The sequence below is a fragment of the Halichoeres trimaculatus genome, unplaced genomic scaffold (assembly GCF_033239565.1).
Source record: "Halichoeres trimaculatus isolate MK-OKI-2021-1 unplaced genomic scaffold, fHalTri1.1 fHalTri1_scaffold_14, whole genome shotgun sequence".
In the NCBI taxonomy this organism is placed as follows: Eukaryota; Metazoa; Chordata; class Actinopteri; order Labriformes; family Labridae; genus Halichoeres; species Halichoeres trimaculatus.
Genome location: NW_027437192.1, coordinates 27,893,224 through 27,909,483, shown reverse-complemented (window position 1 = coordinate 27,909,483; position 16,260 = coordinate 27,893,224). Strand labels below are relative to the sequence as shown.

General features: G+C 39.0%; 1 protein-coding gene across 1 annotated transcript; it reads left to right on the top strand.

Moving 5' to 3' along the window:
• The first annotated feature begins 369 nt into the window (after nt 1–369).
• On the top strand, nt 370–12,950 carry sdhaf3 (succinate dehydrogenase complex assembly factor 3). Its single transcript, XM_074687203.1, has 2 exons — nt 370–735; nt 12,514–12,950. The coding sequence occupies exons 1-2, from the start codon at nt 559–561 to the stop codon at nt 12,706–12,708; spliced, it is 372 nt and encodes a 123-aa protein (XP_074543304.1). The 5' UTR covers nt 370–558; the 3' UTR covers nt 12,709–12,950.
• The last annotated feature ends 3,310 nt before the right edge of the window (nt 12,951–16,260 follow it).

The window sequence follows — 16,260 nt, the reverse complement described above, 5'->3', positions numbered from 1 at the left end:
AATGGATTTTTTTTTCAGGTTGAAAGAAGTGAAAGTGATTATGTTTTACTTATTTCAGCTCTTTTTTTGGATTTGTGAGTAAGTTAAAATTGTGACTTGATTTATTTTTTCCAGTGTTTGCAAAAATGTAATAGTTTCCCTGTTTTGACTTTATATTGTCCATAGGCAGTTTTAGTGTGTTCCTATCTTTTCTGTTGCCCGTTTAAAAAAATTATATAGGTTCTACAAAGAAAAGGAGTCAAATATTTGATTCGAATAATTTCTTATCATTTAAACCGTTCGAAAAAAAAAACATTCCGGAACGTTAAATTTATTTATTAATTCATTTATATTTGACAGAACGTTACCTCTCCAGTCCAGCAGGTGGCGGTAATGCGGTTGTACACTGGTTTGGGAACTTGTAGGGTGAAAGTTGATATCCGGGATAAACAAGGACATGTGTTAAATAACTCCCCTTCCCATTATTTGTTTCTGTTTCTCGGGTTTGACACCGTTACCTGTGAAGAGATTATTTTTTGTTTTGTTTTATTACTCCGGTATATTTGATTTGTCGGTGTAATGGCGGTGTCCGCTCACGTCTCCAAAGTCCGCGCTCTGTACAAAAGGATCCTGGTCCTTCATCGGTTCCTGCCCATAGACCTGAGAGCCCTCGGTGACCAGTATGTGAAAGACGAATTCAGAAGACACAAAACAGCAAAACCTGAGGAGGTCACAAACTTCATGACTGAGTGGAAGGTAAAACAACTCGTATTTGTTCTGAGCACGAACCAGATCCTATTGAAAAATGCCACTAATTTAGAGTAAGAGCCAGTGTCGACCACCAAAGACTCATTCTAACATCCGACAGGGTTTTAAAATTGATATTTAATGTATGTATTTAATATTTTCCCGACAGCTGAAGTTGAAAGAAAAAGCATAAACTGGTCTTAAATGTGTTTTCTTCTTCAGCTAAGTCACCACAATAGACTGTCTGCTATAGCTAATACCACACACACACACACATTGATATTTTAACATGTTTTTATTGAACACACTCTGTAAAGTTTCACAGTTCAGGGTGGCAAAAAGAATGTGAACCCTTGGATTTAATGATTGGTTGACCCTCCTTTTGCAACAGTAACGTCAACCAAAGGTTTCCTGAAATTGCAGATCAGACCTGCACAGCTTTAGACCATTCCCTTTTATAAAACTGTTCACTCTCTTGAGGTCATGCAACAGCATCAGGTTGAAGTCTGGACTAGAACTAGACCACTCCCGAAGGTATCTTTTATTCTGTTGAAGATTTACTTCAATGCTGTGTTCAATAACATGATGAAAATATCTAATTGTTTGTATGATATTAGTTTAGACAGACAGTGTTTGTCTATTGTTGTGACTTAGATGAAGATCACATCTTATGTACAATTTGTACCGAAATCCAGGTCATTCCAAAAGGTTTGCATACTTTTTCTTGCAACAGCATGTGGCACAAACTTTTTTTTGCTGATTAGGCAAATTAATGATTAATTTTATGAGTTCTATTTAAAAAAAATCACAAGTTCAGTTTAAATAAAAGTCTCAGGCAATAATTAGAACACTGTAAGCCTGTAAAAGCAATACATCACTCAATTTTAACCCTCTAAAAACACATGTTAGTGTTATGAATAGCTTTATAAAGTTCTGAACAACAGAAGTAAAATCAAATATATCCGCTGTAATGTAGACAATTATAAACACTTGAAATCTCACAGTTTATAAAGTACCCACCTTACACAGTCTTAGATACAGAGTAAAAGATCCTACAGTTTTAAATGAACCACTAAAGATACACAGCAAACATTGCTTCATGTGTTGCCTGGTGTAGCCACAGTCAGTCAGTTTTTTCTGAGCCTTATACATTACTAGTGTAATGTCAGAGTATCACCACATGATGGCAGAGCAGCATTGAGCAAATTTAAAGCAAGAAGCAAACAGAATTTGGTTATACATTACACTTGCATAGTCGTCTCTGAAATGATCAATATTGCAACTGTTGGACTAAAGTATGGCTAATCTAGTTCCTACCTGAACAAAAGCCTCTTTAATATGTGAGGAAAAGTTTTCAGGAAGGTACAAGTGAGTCTGATCTTAATAGATTTTAAAGGTATATTCCTATGTTTTTAAACAGGTCTTGTAACAATAAATTGAGCTGTAATGACTTAAACGGTGACTTAAGTTATGGAGTTCCTTTTGAAACGACTTCAGAACAAGGCATAAAAATTTACAACAAATCAGAATAAAAAAAATGTTATTGTGTCTTACTAAACCAACAGATAAGCTGAGCTTAGCATTCAAAGCTCCAAAGTCCATCAGTTACTGGTGTTAATAGAAAAGGTTTTCAGAAGTTTTTTTAGAGACAAATACTGGACAACATAAACTGAATAATCTCCTACAGTGGGCATAAAATGATAAATCCTTTGATTAAAAAAAGGGGTGACCACATATTGAGAATTTTATTTCCAGTATTGATATTAAGTATAAGTTAAGTAGAAATATCAAAATCTCAAGTTTTTTTTTAATTCAGTATATATCTTATTAAAATGTCCTTTTAAGAAAAAGGGCAAAAGAAGACTTAGAAAAAAACAGTTATTTATTCATTCATTCTCCTTCTCCAGCAAATAAACAAACCCTCTGCATCCTGCAGAAGTGTTTGGTAATATATTCCACTATAAATGTTGAGCTCTCTTGACTTTTTGCTCTGTTATGGAAATGTGAGACTGTAAAGGCTTTCTGTATAATTCTGTGGCCTTGTTGTTGTTTTCTTTCTTCACTCTTTCCTCTTCTGACTCTTATACACTACAATAACTGTTACTGGCAGCCTGTCAGCCCACCAGAGCTTTCCGTCTGTCCCTCAAAATATTATGGAAAAATACCCCAGTGAGGAGAAAAAACTATGTTACTTAACTCATTTGTTTTTAAAATCAGCCCCCTGAAAAGTGTCTTGTGCCACAGCCTACTTTGAGTAAAAAAATATCAGCAAACTCATTGCATGCAGACACACACTTGTTGCCCTCTCTTGTTCAGTTTAAGTTGGGTTAATAACTCCTCTAACATGGGATGATTGAGATTTCAAAGTAGAAATGTTTCTCTGGCTGAAGAGCCTCTGACTGTTCAGGATATGACTCTTTGAAGCTTGCATGCTGTGTGTTGTGGTGACGCCTCAGATTTTATTCTTCAGTAGCAGAGGCAGTTTGTTTATGGGCACACAGGGATACACTTCTAAAAGTTGGCTCAGTACAGACTTATCAATCTATTCATTATTAAAGCTTTTCTGCAGCAACTTTCCTCTTAAGGCTCTTTAAGAGTGACATTTTATAAGCTTTACTATTAAAAAATGCTAGTGTTCTCCACAACCTACCATGCTGCTTCTGACGGTGATGAACAGCTTGACAGCCTCACTAATATGAAACCTAAAATAGTGTAATTGGCCCCAAAATGTTGATTTGTGAAGTTTAGCAAAAAGTCAGTGAAGATGTGTCCAGGGAACCAAAGATTAAACCTCCATCAGAAAACAACCACTGTAGCCACATTTTAACTTCCCGGTCTCAACATGTTTTTAGTTTTGTGGAGGGATGGAACAGTTCACACAATCCACAGTTCAGATCACGGTTTCTGGTTCGGTTCAGTGTCTATTGTTGATGTTACAAACACCCCAGATTAACATATGTCCCAGTAAGACACCGTTAACAGGTTTCTTTTTTAAGTGATGTATAGCCATGTAAAACCTAAAAGAATGAAGCAGTTTACTGTTTGAAACATCATTAAGACAGAGTGAAAAGATTGCTAGTTTCAACATGCCAACTCCTCACTAAAAAAGTATCTTAAACTGTCCAAGAAGTTGCTGAAAATTGATAAATCACACTAAAGCCTATTGAAATACAGAAAAATAATTTCTTTAGATCACATGAACTCTAAATGTACAATGCATTTTTAAACATAACCAAGTTGCATTTGATTATTTTAGAGCTACTGTAACAACCTGGTGACAGACACAGAGCTCTGCAGTGCAAATAAATGAAGTGCTACATTTTATTTAAGGAGCTTATTTTTCAGATGGAAAATAATAATAACCCTAACTGAATAGCACCTTATCAGCTGTGCATATCGGCAGAAATTTTCACATCTGCCGATACCGATAAACGTGTTTTTTAATATCTGCCGATACCGATATTGTGCCGATAATATCGTGCATCCCTATCTACAAATGTACTTTCTTTTGTCGTTTCTTTTTATTTCAAAATATTAACCTTCCTCTTTTAAAAAGACCCAAATAAACATGCAGTTGCATTTGAATGCAGTTGGCAGGAGGAGACTCCTGTGAGTATGGAGGACTAGTCTCTCTGTGTTTTGAATAGGGGAGGGGTTCATGGCTGTAACCGTTATTTGTCAAAGGAAGTACGACAAAACATGATTTCACGTCAAACAAGTCTGCAAACGCCAAAAAAGTCACTAGATGTGTCGCTAATCCCTTTTGAAAAGTACAATACTCACCAGAGGGGTCTGAAAATTCACCAAATACAGCGACAGAGTTGCTCTGTTGACAACACTTATTCACTGTTCTATCCATCCCTTTCTTACTGCTGACATCAGCAGCAGAAAGATGCCATGTCACAGGCACATCCTCTAACTCTGATTGTCCATAGACAGTAAAAAAAAAAAAATGATGCCATCTTGCTCAGCTTGAAGTGAGGTCTCCACAAAAACTGCTCCCCCTGGTGGGTGTCTGCAGTATATGACAAAAAAATCAGACTTTCCAGTCATTCCAGATGGGCTGTGATCAAACTAAAATAAATTAATACACCTTGTATAAATGTTAGTCACGTCCAAATGAAGATACAATTTGGCTGCCTTGTATTCAGGTCCTCTTTTTTTCTAAGGAGTTTAATTTATTAGTTATTATTACGTAACGTTTATCTATGATTGACAGATGCCATTCTTGTATATTTTTTCGGGGACTGTAAAATATGTCAGGAGGTAGAGTCAAGAAGTGATTAGACTCCCGAAAGAAAAAAAATATATATATTATTTTTGTCACCCGGCTCCACTCAGATTCTCCCAGAATCCCTCACAGTCTCTACTGCGCAGACTCTGTCTGCACAACTGCTTCAATGGCTGCACTTGTGACAGAGGAATTTTGGCGTCAAAACCATATAATGGTAAACAGCTGAACCACGCTGTCCACTCTATATACAGTCTATGTGATTGTTTTCTCTACTCACCATGTACATAACATGCACGACTCCCTCAACAAGTGTCCTGCTGTACTTCTGATCTGCATACCCACTGAGTGGTACAACAAAGAAAAAAAGAAAAATAAACATAAATGGAACGACACTTGCCCATCAACGGGTTAGATAAACCGAACAGTTCGTAATTTTTTTTAATAAACCGTTTCATCCCACTGCAGTGGCTGATTAAAGGATGAAGTAGTTGTGTGTTCAAGAATTTTTTACTGCCCTCTTGTGGCAGCCTAGAGTTGTGTCAAGCATGACTAAACTTTTTTCATCATGTTTTTCCTGGATACCAATCACATTAAAGCTTTAATGATCATTTCAGACCACATCAGCTGTCAAAGCCTCCTTCATCTTGATGGATCCTCAGAAACACCTTCTCCAATCTCCAAACTAATTCAAACATACGCCAGGTCTTTTTTGTGATGCCACCATGAAGGAAAGCCAATGTTTTCCTGCACAATTACTCTCTGCTGGGGGACGGTAAATCACCCATCTGCAGGTAATTTCTCTAATGAAGAAGATGGTGATTGCAGCTGGATTCCTGAGAGGTCTCTTTGTTATTGCCGGAGCTGTGAAGTCACCAGGGAGGCGGCAGTCACTTTCATTAGGCTTCTCTTTATCAGTATGCATTGGCTCAAACCTGGAGTCTATTTGTGATGGTCCCAGAGAGGATGTGAGCAGGTTTTGTCATACTCACACACTACTTTGGCTCAATGGAAACACAAAAAGAAATTCTGGGGGATTGTAGTTGGACTGAGACCATTGGGAGGCTTTTTGTGACAAACAACAATGAGGTCTCTGTTTAATTCTGTACCATCATGTCAAGCCAGAGCGTCAGAAATCCAACAGAGTCCTCGATAAATGAGTGTGAAAAACACCCGAGCTGGCCTGCTGGCTCTGTTGAGACAGATATGTGAATAACAACAGCTTTAATGGCTTTTTGTGTTAATGGACTTTGGACTCGGGCCAAAAAAGAACATTTATTATACTGATGGTGAGCTGAGTGAAAAATGCTAATAGAAAAACAGAAGCCATCATGATTGATAGAAAATATAATCAAATCTGAGCATTAACTTTGAGATTAAAAAAATGATTCAGTTACTCAGCTTCTTTGAACTTTCTCAAATGTTCCTCTACCTTTGTAAATAAGAAAAGCAACTCCAAACTGCTGCTCTGATGCCATATTAAGGAACTTTCCCCTGGGATTGAGGACCTTTTCAGGAACCCTGATTCCAGGAACCAGGGTAGAAATGTCCTTGGGTAGTTGATCTACCCCTTTAGCTGGAGGCACTCTCTAAAGGTCCAGGATTTTTGGGGTGGGGCCTGCATTGTCAAATTGCTCTGATTTAAACTGGATATTCTCTGACATGTTCAGCTGAAGGTCTCCAGTTTACAGGGTCACTTTTTAAACTGGAACACCAGGAGCTGACAGAGACACATTCACACCATCAGGCCCAAAGAAGACCATTTTTTAAGAGGTACTAAACCAAGTCCATCACAGCTGGGTGTCAACTTATTGTGGACGGAGTGGGGGAAAACACTGTGGGTGTGCCGCCAATTAGAAATGTTCAGCTCGCAGGCCCTGCCTCCTGAAGTTCGAGGGCATCCCAAAAGTACCACCTGGGCAGGGCCATTTTCAGGGGTTAAATTTAACCCCAGAACTAAATTCAGAACTTAGTCCAAAAGAGAAAAAATGTACCAGAAAGTCCATAGTTCTCCAGTTGATTAGATCCATGAAGAGTAGATGTTTCCAGACAGCGGACCGCTTGGACGGCTGCTCAAAATAAACCAAATTCAGTCACAGCAGAGCTCAAACTCCTTTTCTCCCCATTTTCCTCTCCCTTTCCTCTCTCTTTAAATTTTCCAGCCCATGTCCACTTCCCCAGAAAAAAATCCAGAGGAGTGGAAACAGACGTGGAGCGAGACTGAATGGGATTACGAGCACTGAGTGTTCAGTGCGTAATCCGTTTATTTCAGAAGCACTCAGGGGAGTTCTCCGTTACTAATAAATCGCTCTGCTGGGCCGAACGAGTGCTCCACAAAGAGAAGGAGGGAAACACGTCTGTAAAAACATCAGGAAGGATGAGTGACTGTTATAAATAAAAGACAACTGAAATGATATCATCGCTGAAAAGCAGCAGAGGAGCTGCATTGGGCCAAAAATGTTGCTTTGCGTTGTCGGTTTTTGTTGGCAAGTCAGGAAGCTGTTAATTGTACTCTATCATTGAAGTGGTTGTGGGTGGTGCTGCTGTACTTTAGTGAATTACATTTAAATGGAAGGAGCTCCTAATACTCTGTACACTCCATTAACATAAAGAAGGAGAGAAAAATATTAGGACACCTTTTAACTTAATGCAATTCACCACGCCACCCACTACTGCTTCATAACCTCAGTTAATCTTTGGTTACAAAACCAACGTAAAGCTTCCTAAAGTAGAATTTAGCTAGCTGGTTACCATCTCCTCTTGTTGCTGTTGCAGTTTTATCTGTACTATATCACAATAGTTTAACCTCATTCATTTTGATGTCACAATCTGCTGACAGGATCGGATAACTCTGTTTGGGTATGGGGCATAGACATTACTCTGAATGGACTGCTGTCGTGTCTACACTATAGTTGGTATTAAACATGGACGTAATCTCAGTAATAGCATTATGAACCCATGGGTCTAGTATGTGACTTCCGGTATCTCTGCAACCAGCCTCAAGCGGATTCTTAATGAACAGCAACTTTTGGCTCTGTTGCATAGGCTTCATTTTTACTGACCGGATGTTGCCCTTTGCCCCAGACAACTACCAGCATGTGTCAATGGTTGGACCCTGATGATAAGAACACCCCACTTTTTCACATTATTTTCAACAAAAAAAGCCTTGTCTAATATTCAGGTCAATACAGCAGTATGTTGAAGATATCCCAGAATCTGTAAACTGATCAAATAGGTCTGAGAATGTCACGAGATGTCCCAGAGACTTGCTGAAATTATGAGGTCTTCACATATGGGTCTCTGTCTGCCCATCATTCTCCTCTTGACAGGGCCAATCAGAGAGATGGGGATTTATGTAGTGAGAGCCTTCAAGAGGCAGCAGCTAAACTGAAGTGTTTCCAAAAGAGGCTGGAATTAAGTTTTCCTAAAACACCAGTGTGGGAAAAAGCTAAAGACTTTCTTGAACTTAAGGTTTTTAAAAACAACTATGGGGCAACAGAGGTACAGCACTATGGCCCATTTATTCTCAACGTTACATGCGGATACAGACAGAGCCTTCTATCTGTGCTCTATGTTCATTTCGTCCGTTTTCTCCACGTCTACACCAAGGGGCAACATCCAGTTAGTAAAAATGAAGCCTATGACGAAGTGCTAAAAGTTGCTGTTCATTGAGAATCCACTTGAGGCTGGCTGCGGAAAGACCGTAAGCCACATACACAACCAGACATAAGAATAGCCTTTTAGCTGTTAAAAAAAAACAGCTATACTGCCTGGTTCAAATAACGGCTTGGGTCTAAAACTCTGAATTCACTATCAGCACAAACTGTACGATAAGTGTTTGTTTTTTCTAACTCAGCAGTTTAGAAGTCAGTTGGATCATTTCATTTTCTGATTGGACACAGCTCAGGTCACAGGACAGACGGGCGCCCTGTAGTTAGGGTTGCCACCTTTGAGGCTGAAAAATAAGGGACACCCTGGGTAGGGGGAGTGGTGGGGCACAAGTTGTGGTAATGTATTAGTTAATGTTTCAAGTCAATATGTAAGAATTTTAAATATTTTTCCAATCATGAATGCTACTAATTATCAATATTGTATTGAACCTTTTTCACGTTGTATTAATGAAATGTCTGTATTCTTGATGGATTTGTAAGAAATAACCAATCTAAGAAAATACATTCAGGAAAACACTGTTGCAGCTTAAAAATAATTAATACCTTTTTAAATCTCATTCTATATTTTATTGTATTGTACTGATTTAAAAAGGCACGCAATGTTTAAGTGCAAAATACAGGACGGTTCTGTATTTAAATGGGACGGGTGGCAATCCTACCTGTAGCTGTTCAAAAGGAAACTCACAGCCGGTGTCATAGTGATTGTGGCTGCGTCCACAGATTGGCTTTGCTTCAAGGTTTCAGGAACAGAGAGGTGGCGTTGCGAAGGCTACATCCATATTTTATACAGTCTATGATTGGGTGCTATAAGAAAAAAAAGAAATATCCAAACACAGTGTTCTTAAATAGCTTACTGAGCTAAATATCTTATCTGCTGATTGACCCATGCTGTACATGTTTTGTTTTTTTTCTTGCTTTTTTGTTTACTTATTTATTTATTTAATTTTTTTTAATTTTGTGCTGTAAAGAATAAGGCATTATAATACATAATCCAATCCTAATCCGCATTTTTTTTTCCTTTTTTGCACTTATGCAGTCATAGCCTTATTTTAACTGGAGGTATAAGCTGGGGTGTCACAGGGGTGAGAAAGGATCACTGTGAGAGCGGAACAGTGATGTGTGTTTGTGTGCATGCCTGAGTGCGCTGTAATGCAATAACACATTGGGACACCAATTTCAAGCGGTCTATGAAGGTGTGATGATGCCAAGGCTGCAACACTGTGCTATTGTAGACTCACTAAAATGTGTATGTGCAGCACTTCTTACAACGCTACAGAGTCCTCTACACAGAAAAGAACAGTTTTCACTGCATGAAAAGGACTTAGTGAATGATATACCTGAAGACTTGTTATGGCAAACTTAAGAAAAGGCAGACCCTCTGTTAATGTGACCGATTCCAATTCATTCAGATTAGGTTGGAAAGCAGACTTATTTTCCTCTGAGACCTCCTCCAAAGTCCCCAAAGGACAAACGTGGAAGCTGAAGTGTGCCAAACTGTCGGGGTGTTCCTGTAAGCTGTCTCAGGGAGGATGTTTCCTCCTGGCTAACATTCAATATAATCACATTATGGGCAGGAAAGAGCCTCTTAGATTAATGGCTCTTTATGGCTCACAGTGAGAGCGCTCCAAAAAGACAAGATGCTCGGTGAATGGGAAACATCAGATATTCAGGATGTACTCGTAGTTAAAATTATGGATGGCTTTTCAGAGACGGAGCATATGGAGGTGGAGCTCTTGAGGATGATTCATGCTCTGACAGCTCTGACTGAACCCACGGGGGCTGAGGAAGACGGTTTAAGTTATGAGGGGAGGAGATCTGTGTGTTCAGATTGACACTGTGATATTAGTGGTGTAAATAAAAACATCTATGAGGAGGAGCATTAAATTTGTATAAGTCTCCATGACATCAGCATATTTAACATTTGGACGTAGTCTCTGTGATGTCACTCATTTCTTTCTGGTTTAAAGTTTTATAACCGGTTGTTGAAGGAACAGTAATTATATTGCTAAACCCAGCCTAGCTTAAGTTTGTATGCCTGTATGTAAAATTGATTATTGACGAATATTTATCATCCAAATTTTCATTTATGAAATTAACACAAAACAAGATATTTCTGCAGCATCTTGAGTGATGCATGAAACTGTCCTTGCTCAAGAGTAGGTTGCCCTATTTTTTTTAATCAATGTTCAACAAGTTTTGTGTTGAACTTCAGATTTTCAGGATGATTACATGACTATAACATGTTGTTCTGTTTTATTGATCAGCAAAACATAAGAATAAAAGAAAGAAAAAAAAAAACAAAAGCTGCAAATTCCCTTAAAGAGTGGCCTCATTTTCAGTGCATATTCCTGAAAAGTTGTCTTACATTAAAAAAAATAGGGTTGAAAAGAAGATTGATCCTCAATTATTTGCTTCAAAACAGTTGTTCTTCTTGATTAGATACAGGCCCTCACTGCAGTTGGTGCAAGTGCCCATGGGACATGGTGTCTTTTTCCCAGAAAAATACGTGCTTTCCCGAATAGTGCTTAATGCCCTTTCAATCTTACAAGATGTCCTTGTGTAAAGACACGGCTGATTCGGTTGGCATATGTTCCAGAATATATACAAAAATTATATTATGCACGTAGAAAAAGTGCTTAAAAACCTTTGTTAAGCTACTTCTTTTAACTTTAGAATGATACAAACTTTTAAAAAACATAGAACAGAAATGAAAACGGACTTCTTTGACCTCTAAGGTATGGAAGCGTATTGCATTCACTTGAAGAAAAAAAGAAAACAACTCAAAAACAACAAAACAAATATTAATCAGAAAAACAAAATTAATGACCACAAAAAACAAACCGAAGAAAAAATTCCTCTGAAAAACCTGAGTTGCTTTTTTTTTTTCAAGTAAATCCAATACACTTCCGTACTAAGGCCCATTTATACTCCCTTTACGTACGAAAATCTGTTTCAAACGATGTCACCGTCACTGCTCCCATACTTCCATACGTCCTTACATTGGGACTGCAGTTAACCAGTACATCCACCAGGGGGCTCAACCAAGAGTCAAAAGTTTATGACAACGAAACTCAAAAGTGGAGGAGGTACTAATAAGTACAGCTTGCATAAAACACTAAACAAAGGCAGCGTTGCGGTGGTCGATGAGGCAGTCACGAAAGTCCTGCCATTGTTAACTTTTTTGTGTCTCACTAAAGCTTTGTATCAAATAGTAACAACAACACTGCCCTCACACGGTTACCAGTGGCACTGCTCTGTTTGGTTAGTAGCCGTAGTCTTCATGGAAACATGCTGGAATACAGACAAAATTAATTTAGAGCATGGAAAATGTATGTAACGTTGAGCATAAATGGGCCTTTAACAGTAGAGTTGTGGCTGTTCTTCTGTCTCCGCTCCTTTGCGTGCTGACTGCGTGCTTTCTGATCTATCGACTCACACTGGCTGAGTGGTCAGTCTGGCAGGTTTCAGGACTCCCAGAAAGCTGGAGACCGAGGAGTTCCCTTGGTCCCCCCATTTAAAAACTCTTGAAAAAATTTAGTAATCACGTTTTAGAGGCAGAAGCTTCTACCTAAGCTCACTCACGGTACAAACCCTTTGCATCCATTGTGACATAAAATTAATTTATTATAAATAGTTTTTTTACAAAACATTTTTTGGTACAGGGAGCAAAAATTGACAGTCACACACTTAAAACACACAAACCTATGGATTCCTTCTCAAAATATACATACACACATACACCTTGCAAGTCCACCTAGAGCCAGGTGTTATAGTGATGTGTTTAATAACTTGAATGTGTTGATGAAGTGATAAAACAGGTGCCAAATGCTGCTGCTATTCCTGTCTCACCTCAAACTGGTTTTGTGTGTCTGTCCTTTCTTGCAGAACTACAAGGACACTCTGCAGTCTCAGGTCCTGGAGGCAGCGGGGAATCGGCTGGGCCCCGCCAAGTTTGGGGCTGATCTATCGGAGGGGAGTCTCAGCAACTTCCAGGAGGAGCAGATCGGCCAACTGTACGAACTCATGCTGGAGTCAACCAAACCCAACAAACAGTTTAACATCCAGGAGGACGGGAAGTGAGACAGATGCTTTTGGACAGAAACAGACGGTGCTGTTTAAATCAGATCACTAATATATTACCTCAGAGGGCTGCAGACGGAGAGTGGTGCTCAAGAAGAGGCTTTTAAAGAGATGTAATTGTATTAAAGTGCTTTGTTTTGTCTTTTTGTTCCTGTACTCGTCTCTTTTACTCTGACAATAAAACGAGGGTCCTCTTGCTGCTCTGCAGGCGCATTAATGTGGCAGTAACTGCTTTCCTTTGCCCACTTTTTACACATGATTTTGAGCTTAAGGAAACACAGACACGTCCTCTCAGTAGAGTTCACACCAGTGACAGCTCTTTCAGCCTCAGTTGTCAGGGTGAAGCCCTTGTTATCCATGTGGAAATATGAGCATTTAAAGCTGGACAACACTAAAGCCATTAGCTGTGGATCCGGCTGTTTATGCATCCAACAGTTCAGGAAACACAAGTTATTTCCCCGGAACTAAACTAATCTGACATGTGCAGACGGTCTCTCACAGTCTTTGTGGCGCTTCTGTTCCTGATACAATGCAGCTTTGGACCTTATTCTCCCGCTGACTTCTGGAGGCTTTGTTTCCCTTTTCCTTTGAAATGTGTGCTCTGCTTTTCTCTACAAAGCTTTGGAGCTATAGGGGCAATAATACATTATACATTTTTACCCTCTCTTCTCTTTATAAAATGCTCTGTTGAAGCTGTATAGATGAAACACTTTGCTTCATGTAGTCCAAGGTAGTCCCATTGTTTTCACCCAGGAATGATCCTCTCAGATACAAAGGGAAATCACACAGGAACATCTTCTGCCTATATGCTGTTTCCTTATGATGTCTGAGTGTGAAGTGAAAGCCTTAAGATTGAAGGATAAAGCATACGAAGTAAATGTACCCTGTAACATAGCAGGCATTATTTGAAATGTTTTGTTTAAAAACACGTTTGGAGATGCTCCAGTGGCTTCAGCCTTAAAAGGGTCTCTTATGGGTGAGAAGTGCCCATTAAAAACCCATTTAAAGTTTGTCTGCACAAAGGCACCTTGTGGAGATTTTAACAGACTTTGATAAAGAGCCTCTATCAAACTAGGGTTGGCCAACACAGGCAAGCAGTTACCCCCAGTCTAACATTATAAGGCAACGCTAATATGCAGTTCATAGTTTGTCCACTTGAGGGTGGTTCAAGAGTGACTGGAAAACACATACACACCAGGCCATAAAATCCATTTCACAGCAGAATCAAAGAGAAACATCAGTCATCCGGTGAACATTAACCGTAGACTGTATAGAGAGCAGTTGTGCAGCCAGATTCTGCGCAGTAGAGACAATGACGGATTCTGTGAGAATCTGAGTGGAGCTGGGTGACAAAAATTATATATATATTTTTTCTTTCGATAGTCTAATCACTTCTTGACTCTACCTCCCGACATATTTTACAAACCCTGAAAAAAACACACGAGAGTGGCAGCGGTCAATCATCGTTAAACGTTACGTAAAACCTTGTTTTTAACTGCGTATAACTAATGAAAACGGAACTTTTCAGAAAAAAGAGGACTTGAATACAAAGCAGCCAAATAATTCAGTAATAATTCAAATCACCACAACAATCGGACGTGAGAAACATTTCTACTAGGTGTATTGTTTTTTTAAAGTTTGACCACAGCCCATCTGGAATGACTGGAGAGCCGGATTTTTTAACCTATACTGCAGCCAGCCACCAGGGGGAGCAGTTTTTGTGGAGACCTCACTTCAAGCCGAGCAAGCGGACGTCCATTTTGTTACAGTCTGTGACATTAACGTACTGAACGAGAGCTTCAACACAAATCACTCACTGCTTGACTGACTGGGAAGGAGAAAGAGAGAGACTCTGGTTCAGTACGTTCACTGAATGAGCTGAACGAACTGAGGCTGGTGCAGTCTTGCACTTTTACTTTCGCTCGTTTACTTAACGAATGTAATGAACGGAAGCTTCAAGACTGTCTCTTTTGGCCAGACAGTCAGTGAGTGATCTGTGTACTGAACATAGTGAACAGAACGGTCAGGGAGATCGTTTTAGCAGCTTTCCTTAGATTTCCTGAAAATCTCAGCTCATTGGCTGCTCATAGTCCGTTCGTGAGCAGAACCAAATATTCAGCCGTGTGTTTCAGCTTGTTACATTCTTACTTGCAGGCACAGCTGTGGATAAATAATGAACAGTTGAGTGAACGAATCATTTTCCTGAACTGAGTCAAATGATTCGGTATACTGAAAAAAACTGTTTTTCCCATCACCATTGCAGCTAAAGGTGTCACTGTTTTTGAAACCCAAATCGATACTTATGGAGCTATTATTCTAGCAAAATTATTTGTGTGTGTGTGTGTGTGTGTGTGTGTGTGTGTCTGTGTCTGTGTGTCTGTGTGTGTGTGAATGCATTCACCAATATGTGAACAGATCCACAAATGTGTAAACAGATTTGCATCTTTGTAAAATATTTACAAATGTGTGCACAAATCCACAAATATGTAGACTAATTTGCAAATAGATATTCAGCCATTTAAGACCGTATATTTACTTGCAAATGGATATGTGCACACGTCTGTTGATTTATGCACACATTTGTGGATTTTTGCATGTGTTTGTGGATCTGCGTACACATGTGTAAATATTTCAAACATTTGCAAATCTATTTATACATTTGTGGATTTATTCTTATATTCGTAGAAGCATTTATACTCACACACACACACACACAAATAATTTTGTGACAATAATAGCTCCAAAGATAGTCCTCACAGCACTTTTTTAAGTAAGAACAATTAGTGTTTTATCAAGATGGAATTATATGATTTTTTAATGTTTCATTGATGAATATTTAAAACCTCCCCTGACCTCATTGAAGAGTCTGTATGTGGGTCATGCTCTAAATCTGGAGACATTCTCCATGCTTCACCTCATAACCCTGCCCTGGCTCTTAAACAACTCGGCCTTTATATTATTCACATGGCTGAAACATGACTCAGAGCTGTGGGTGTCAAAGGAAAACACCTATGTAAGATGCTTTGAGAGGGAGACGGAAACACTTAATGATGCAGGGATCTTGTATTCGTCATCATCGTATATTACAACAAGACTTTGATGAATGGCATGTAGGCTTTACTTTTGTTTTCTGAAAAGATGAGGCCGCTGTTCTGGGAACAAAGCGCTGAGTGTGAAATGTAACCCAACAACGTCAGCATTTAGTGGTATTTAGTGGTAGTGGTTACATATAATAAGTGGTGTTTTTATAACAGGAACAGCATTTAGTATTTCAAGGGGAAAAAGCAAAATAATTCTTCTTTTAAAAAGTACAACTTAAGCGTTGTCAAAGTGTTGTTTTAAGGGGAAAATTGGGGAAATTTAAGTCATTGGCCTGATTCACTGATACATGCGTAAATGTTCTCACTGCACATAAAATCAGTGTGTATGCAAAAACGCAGCTGGACTCATGACACGTACGCCCCAACCAATTTTCTTCTTATCACCATGTGTATGTTAGTGAATCAGAATCATTATAAAATGTGCCCGCAACCTGCCATCAGCATACCACCA